General features: G+C 44.0%; 1 protein-coding gene across 1 annotated transcript in view; it reads right to left on the bottom strand.

The window, feature by feature from the left end:
* CCNJL (cyclin J like) overlaps nt 1-8,406 on the bottom strand; it is a 20,284-nt gene extending 11,878 nt beyond the window's left edge. Inside the window, exons 1-2 of the mRNA XM_010718912.2 lie at nt 8,238-8,406; nt 946-1,156 (exon numbers count right to left, since the gene is read on the bottom strand). Of these exons, the coding sequence (XP_010717214.1) occupies nt 946-1,156; nt 8,238-8,315 (289 nt within the window). The 5' untranslated portion in view covers nt 8,316-8,406. The remainder of the gene's footprint in view (nt 1-945; nt 1,157-8,237) is intronic.
* Between the last annotated feature and the right edge of the window lie 6 nt (nt 8,407-8,412).

Genomic DNA, 8,412 nt, shown 5'->3' with positions numbered 1-8,412 from the left:
TTTTTTTCTAAAACCTTAACCAGTATGACTGCCTAGAAGATTCCAGCCACTGATGCTGCAGTTTGCATAACTTTTGTTGCCTACAACAATAGCACGCTGCTCTGCCTGGCTCCCATATGGCAGGATAATTTCCTAGTAACCTAGAAACAGTTTGCAAGTCTGCAATTCCTTGAGGCACCAGCCTCACTTTCTTCCACTTGCACATCACTGCCTGCCGAGATTTCAAGAAAGTACTAACCACAGTCATTCAAGATCATTTGCCAAATGGATGCCAACACCAAATTTTCAGTTACAAACTAATGACTAGGAGCCCAGAACAAGCAATATGCACTCCAGTACCACCAACATACCTACTAAGTGCCTCCAGACACAATTTTCCTTTGGTCCTTGTACAAGAGAACTCTGATTTGCAAGGAACTGATTATGCCCAGTGATCATAACAGAGGCACAGATCCAAGGACAGCTCTCCAGGAGAGGCTGTATTACTCTCTACTGCTAATTGTTCTTTAGAAGTAAACCCCTCCAGTCTTACCATCTCCTTTCCACTACTCCCTTATCTTCATTGTCCCTTTTCACCAATCCAACTTCAGATTCCTAAACTTCCTCTGCACACTAACACCATCATATGAATGTGCAGAACAAGCTGTACAGTCAAGCAGAATTTAAGACTACTTTAGTTCCTTCTGTGGGCTTCATTGGGCTTTACCCTAAGTACATCACAGAATCACTGAAGCTGGAAAAGATCTCTAAGGTCATCCAGGCTAACCATCCACCTACCACCAATATTTCCAACTAAACCATGTCCCTCAAAACTACTTCTAAACATTTAAAGAAAGCAATTGGGAGTGGTTATCCTGTGCAGTTTTCTGTGTTACGATACGCAAAGAGAACAACCATCTGCTCAGAGAAGGGAAGAAAAGCCACAGTAAATAGGAGCCAACTTACTTGCTAGGAGAAGACAGGCAAATGAAGTGACATACAGTTGCTTGACAGTGATATCATAGCGATCCATGAAGAGGTCCAGTAAGTAGATAGCGAGATGCCGGGCTGTAGGGCAGAGATTGCAACGGTTGCTGAGGACGGTCAAGAGATCAATGAAGTAACGGCGCATCCCAATCTGTGGTGAATGGGCCTTGTACAGGGGCAGGTTACGTTCCTACAGGGAGGGGAGAGAGGGGGTAAGGAGGAAAGAAGCACTGAAACGTCCCATTGAACCATCAGGAATCCCTAACGCCACCCACCTGCTATGGAAAACATGTAGCAAAACCAGCGCTGTGAGGGAAATCAGGGCTGAATTACTGCATGTTTGGCAGTCAATTAACTTCTAGCACTTCTGTCATAATGCACTTTCCCTACAAGGGTTAAACATGTAGTTTCACCCAGGAACAGCTTGTTATTACTTTCTACAGAACACCAAACTTCTTGGCCATGAGAGCTGTCCCTTAAGGACTTGATTATTTTCTTCACCTAAATTGGGCTATTAAGTACTGTTTCATAAGCTAGAACAGCAAGATAAATTTATCTGATAGTGCCTCTTCTAACTTACTACATCCTATACCAAAAACCATCCAACCAACAAGGACCCCACAGGTCTGTAGCATGAAGAATTTCTAATATTAAAAAAAAAAAGCCATTGTGCACAGCTGCAATAAGTAGACATTAAAAAGAAAAATAATCAGAGACTTGCAATTACAGCAAATTTAAGCATTTTCATTTCAGCAATATAAAAACTAGCCACTGAACTTGCAAAGTGTTTCATATGTGATACAGAAATTTTAGTTCTAAAGGCAGAATTATTGAAGTTTTTGGTCTACCTATGCTATCCCTTCACCCGAAAGCATTTCATACAGATTTGTGAGGGAGGGAGTGAAGATCCTGGAGAGCACCCACAAGCTAATGCCACTTTAGTGTTAAGCAGCCAGACTTAAATTGAAATGGGCTGAATACACGTGGATAAGCATAGATAAAAGCAAGCAAACTAAATATATATAAATATATAACTATATAGCTAAATATATATATCACAACATGGTGCATATCAGTAATTCAGATTCCACTTTTAGATCATTTTTGTATTGCATGCATTTGAAAACGAATTAGAAGCTGCATAGCACTGCAAGATAAACGTGTCTTATAGCAGAACACAAAGTAGTGCATAGAGCAGTAATTCTACAAAACAAACAGAGTTGAACAGATGAGATCAGAGGAAGCATCCACGCTGGTGTGCTGCTTGCAGGAGGGCACCTCCCTGCACAGCTGGAGCAGTGCCTGCCCACACTCTCCCATCTCCCTGGAAGAAGCATTCTGTCAGGAGGTTCAACTTGTCAGGAGAAAATAGCTGCACAGTCAGGCTCAGAGGGGTGCACATGACTGGAAACCAGAGAGGTTCGTTACCAAGAAGCAGCTCACAAAGACAGCAAGCTGGGCGCTGTTACAGATGATTGCTTACCAGCCTTTTTTTTTTTTTTTTTTCCTGAGCTGAACAGACACATGCTGCAGTCAAGCAAGAAGCCCTTTGAAACCTGGGGCAGACTTCACCGGGGGATTATAAAAAATACCCCTTCTTATAAAGAAGGGAGGCAATGGAACACAACCCCCGTGTTGTTTTATGCCCCAAAACATCCCATAATGCCCACCCCACAACCACCTTACATACCAGGAATTCAATCCATCAACAGGACACAGGTTGAGAACAAGAATTCATAGTATACTCACAACCTAAGCATTCTGGAAGAAATTATTTCACAGTTAAAAGAACTGCATTTGTGTTAAATGTCCATACAAAGTCCAAGCTATGATAAGATCAGGTGGAAATTCAGTCTCTGAAACGTTTTCTTTTTTTTTCCTTACTGATGACCAATAGGAACATCAAGTTTTACCTTTTGAAATGTCTCTGGCTGTTGAAACAGCTAGATCTCCCAGCAAAATTATGCTCTCTAGATACATCAAATCTCAACATACGTATTTAATATGAAACTTCCTGCATGGAAGTTGGTTGGCAAGTATGTAATTCCTACACAAAGTGAGAAGCCCTATAAACACAGCTATTGATACGCATTCCTTTTCATCAACCTCTCCTCAAAGGGTTATTTAGCACCAGTTCTCTAAGAAAAAAATTACTTCTTTGAATACTAAAAGTGCCTTTGTTACTTTAGGGATACTGGTGCACAATCAGCAGCTAAAAGTCTCAAAAGAAAAAAAAATCTTTCAGGAAGCAAGAATAGAATAATTTCCAACGCTTAAAATTTTCCTCCATCTCCAGTAAAGCAATTGAGAAGCAGCTAGGAGCTTTGCTGTCTGCTGGTCCTTCCAGATGCTGCTGCTGCTGCTTACCTTAACCTGCTCGCTCCTATCTCCCTCCACCACCTGGTTGTGGCTGCTGGCAGCCAATGCACTGAAACACTGAACATGGCAGCATGGGCTCTCATGTAGCTCAGGGCTGGCCGACTGAGCTCCTTAACAGAGTTATTGGTCAGTTCTCTCAGCTAAAAGCCTCCAGGCAGGCAGAACACAGCATTTGGGATGATTGCCACTTATCACGTTTTAGATAACTAAGGCTTGCAAGAGTGAGGTTGTGCATGGGCTGAAAGAGAAGCAGCTTTAAGGGCAAAGGCAATTATAAGCTGGCTCCCATCAGCTTCAAGACCTGACCTTCTAAAAGAAGGGAATCGGTGTAAACACGTTCAAGTGGTGCTAAAGATGACAATTCTTCAGCAGTCAGAGCTGAAGCGCAGCCAGGCTCAGGCAGTTCCCAGGAGGTAACCTGACTGATTCCTGCACTGCTCATTGACTCAGAGAACCAGACTTCACCCATGGGTCAGCTGGCTTCACAATCAGGCTGAGCAAACCCTTCTGAGCCACCCCAGAGGAGATGCTGAACAACAAGCAGAGTAAGTGAACCTCAGGAAGTTTAGGCTTCTTGAGCTGGACCAGCCAACCACAACTGAAGAGGAGAGGAAGGAAATGGAGCACGATGATGTCCTTCAGCTCCCCTACAGCAGTTGCTCCATGCCACACTCAGTGTGGTCACAGCACTACACCACACTGCTTGGGTGTTCAACACAGCAAGAAGTTGCATCCCATTTCCTTTCAGCACAACTCCACCTCCCCAGATATAAAGCCAGTAATAAACTGACAAACGGCAGAGAACTTATAAGTTAGCAAGTGATGTGACATTACAGTAATAACTCCTACTAATAATGATCAGTTCTCAGAACAAAAGTGAAATTCATCAACTCACAGGCTCCTTGACAAAGGAAAAATGAGCCTCTATGACAAACATTCCTCAGATTCTGACATTCATAAGGATGTTAACTGAGTCTGCTCTTATACCACGTCGTCAGCCTGGCTCTGTTTTCCCATAGATGAACCATGCAGCATCCCCTGACGCCCTGCGGCCATGCAGGCTCAGAGAAAGGCAAAGATAAGTGACAGTGCAATGTTCTTCAGGTATAGCCAGCAGGATGCATTTCCTCTCACAGCAAAAATGCATGGTAAATGCCTCCAAAACAGCCAAACTTACTTTGTCTGGGCAAGCACGAGCCGTGCTGTCTTGTAACACAGGCCAACCTTTATACCTGTTCCAATTTACAGTGATTAAGGTCAGTAGAGGATTCAGTTGTATGTGATCTGTGGTATGTAGACACTTAAATTAAGATTCAGTCACACTACTAAGATGCCATAAAAAAAAAAAAGCATCAGAGCAGAACCATATTTCAACTGTGCTTAAAATCATTTTGATCTTATTCTGCCCTTCAGCATCCTTACAGTAGTCTGAAATTTTTGAAATTTGAGGGGAAACCAGACTGCTGTTGTGCTTGAAAAATTTATCACTTCCTGTGTTTCACTGTGGTGTATTATCAAACATTTCATTAAGTCCTTTTTACACAATTCAAAGCATTCAGAATTCAGCAACTAATCTGTGAAGGATCAGAGAAAGAAGTGTGAGAATCAAAATTCCAACTTGAAGGAAGGAAGGAAAGAAAGAAAAAGGTCATGAATAACCATGTACTTTACCAGAACACCTGTTCCTTTCAGCTCCACGCATATGCTGCCATCTACAACATAAGCAAGTTACAGCTAGAGGCCAGTAATGCTATTGTCACTGGTTTAAAAAAAATAATCTAGCTTTTGAAGTGAACAGATTATGCTTTTGTTGCTGGACTGCCAGTTTTGGGAAAAGCCTGATATTAGTAAACCTCAATGCCTTCTAACACCTTCTTTTCTTACAGCTGATTCAAAGTGGAAAAGCTCACCAGAATGAAAGGTTAATGCTTTATCCTCTTGATTAATTGAAGTGAGAGTCCAAACCCTTTTGAAATGCAGGTATCTGGGTTCTCTGAAGTTCTCATCTAGCGTTCATTAAAAAAAGAAAACAAACCCCATACCAGAAGCAGCACCTGCACAGTGCCCTATTGCCTTCCCCCTTCTGCAGCACAGCCCATCGGGTCCGTGCCAATCCCACCTTCAGGCAGATCTGAGCATATCACACTTCCATCAATGCTCGTTTAGTGTTGAAGGGATCACAAGTTTTTCTAATAACAAGGATATGAGCGGATTCACAGGCTGGAAGACAAAACAGTGCCTGTTACATCACGACCTGATGTCATGCGCCTAGAGGAACTCACTCAGATATATTTACCACTTAAAGGACTGTTTGCTTCCAGCAGGAAGATCAGCACTCCTCACCTGTCAGTCAGGAGTTACTTACAGACATTTGGACCGCCTTTAAAGAGATCAAGCTACAATATTCACCTTTTAAATACAGAAAAAAGGTCCTGCAAAATTTGACCCTGCTCTGAGAAGCCACGCAAGAGATGAATAAAAAGGGAAATGTGGACGGATCCAGTTGTTCTCCTTAATTGCAGGAAATGAACATATCCTGTGAGGAAACAGCCCAACATGGTACAGCAACAGAAGAGGAACAGCAGCCAGACATCCCTCCATTTTCTGGGACATTCACACTGCCTTCTGAAGTACAGGATTTTCTCAAACACCAAAAACAAACCACTACACACTGACTTGTTACTCTGCTTTCCACACTTACTGAGTATTCCAAGCTACTAAAGAAGAAAGCTTTGTAAAGGTGCTACAGAAGTTTCATTTCCATTCAGAAGGCTCAGACTTTCAGTGTGGGGCAGCAGCCTGGACCAATCGGTACCTTTCCATTATCATCTGTTTCTGCAATGGCCCTACGTTATCAAAGCACTGATATTTCACTAGTTGGACAATTCAGGGGCTATTGATTTCCTCCACATCGAGACAGAGCCTTTGGGGAGCAGCATTTTTCAGCTGTCAGAATGAGAAGCCAGGTACAGCCCACACATTCAGCACCTGCTCTCATGCAGAACACATCCATCAGAACAGTGCACAACATCTGTCACTAAGCAGCCAACTTCCAAAGAGATTAACAACAACTTCCATCCAAGGGGGTGGAATTACACTTCTTGCAGTTAACATAAAAACTTGGTTGTTTCAATTTGCATCTCAATCGCTTCTAGTGTTCTAGGAAGAGCTGCATTACCTTTCATTCCTCACCTTAAACAGACTTAAATATGTACTTAAAAGAAGCAGGACAGCCTGCAGTCTATATTTCAACCTCCTTGACAATTATTAAGTAACTTTCCTCTCATACTCGCATGCTCCAACTAAGACCTGTTTCTTCTGACCCAAGGCACGGAATGGTCCACATTAAGACTCTTCAGAAGGCACCTTAAAGCAGGGAAGTCACTGAGGCTGAAGCTATTATTATTGCATTAATTGATACTGGGATGCGAAGAATAAGGCAATGCACTAACAATGCACTGACACACAACAGCTCAAGTGGAGACACAGCTACTGAAGCTTATTTTCTCTACACGTTTGCCACAGGCATCCTCAGTCCATGCTTACAAAGCTGTCAATGCTCATCTTCCCAAACTTTGTTGTGTGGTCCTTTTGAGGAGATTTGTGACATTCTCCTTAAAGTCCTGGTGCTTCTGACATTGAAAAATAACACTAAAAAACAACTCAGCAATACATTTCAGAGTAGTTTTTGCAGGATATTACTTGAAGAAGAACACAGAGAGTGAACCAAATATTAGTCTTATCACCTGCAATTATTTTTTCTCGCTACAGTGGCACTTTGGAGTCTCACTTAGTACTTCCTTTGAGAAGGAAAGAAGTCATCCTTGTAAGGTGGGCAGAATTAGTACACAGAGTGCCCTAAACCTTCCTCAGAGCAGAGGAAGTGCAGCCCAAAGACCCTTCTCCCTCTTCGAGGGTTCTTTACATCATGTCAGCCGGCCTACATCCATAAACAAAGGAGAGGTTTTAGGAACCTAGAGTAGTAAGATGCATCTGGAAAGAAGTCTGAAGAATGAAATGGTTGATTAAAAGGCAGCAGATACACTGAATTAACAAACAAACACACCAGAAAGTTACCCCCGGCCCCTTCGCACCCCAACACTGGATGCCAGCCATTCCTCCCGCCCCATAAAAGGGAGCTGGCCCACTCAGAACCTGGACCTGGAAACACTGCATCACCTGACACCATTTATTGCTCAACGGCCGTAAGGAACGTCCAAAGGTAACTTCATTAGCCGTACCTTTGCTAACATCAAGCTGTGTTATATACAGGCAGTCACTACGTGCTGTGGACTGGCTCTCGTGCTGCCCAACCACCTGTGTTTAGGGTTTACTTCGAGCTGGAAATCTACCTGAAGAAACAGCAGCTTTAGTTTTACCTGCCTTCAGTAAAAGTACACTAAGTCTTAAAAGCAGTGCCTCACTGCTTTGCTTATTGCAAGACGTACATTTGGCTTTCCAATCAACGTGTAAATGACACTGAACTTCTAGAAACAGCACCGCATGCCCATTTGTGCACATGCCCGCTCCCCTACAGCCCGCCCGGGCACGACGTCCCAAATCTTAGCGCTTATCTGTGCGCAGAGAAGCAAAGCCGTTTCTCCAAATCCTGCAACACGCCGACTTTTCTTTCACAGGACAACACCCGCATCCTCCCAGCGTCTAATAGAACAAGTCCCCACCCCGGCTAAGTTACAGAGTCACAGCTACCGAGGAGCCGCAGGTTCTCCAGGCTGCCGTTCGCTCGGGGCTGACTTTGACCAAGTTTCGATCGGAGCAGCGCCCGGCAGCCCCGCTGAAGGCACAGCGCGGTCACGGCAGCACAGCCTTTCTCCTGGGGAGGGGCACAACGGAGAGCAAAACTGAGGGAAAGGAACAAAGCGGGAGCAAACCTTCGTCCTCAGGGTCTGATGGATGTCTGCCGCCAGCTCCCCTCTCCACCACTGCTCCTCCATCCTTTTTCTTCCCATCCAGACAAAGCTCTGGGAGGCGGACGGGTCACCACCGGGACGGAGAACAGCGGACAAGCCGCTTCCGCCGGCCCCCGCACCTCCCGCTGGCACCGAG

This window comes from Meleagris gallopavo, chromosome 15, assembly GCF_000146605.3.
Source record: "Meleagris gallopavo isolate NT-WF06-2002-E0010 breed Aviagen turkey brand Nicholas breeding stock chromosome 15, Turkey_5.1, whole genome shotgun sequence".
Classification (NCBI taxonomy): domain Eukaryota; kingdom Metazoa; phylum Chordata; class Aves; order Galliformes; family Phasianidae; genus Meleagris; species Meleagris gallopavo.
This window is presented reverse-complemented; position numbering and strand designations above follow the sequence as displayed.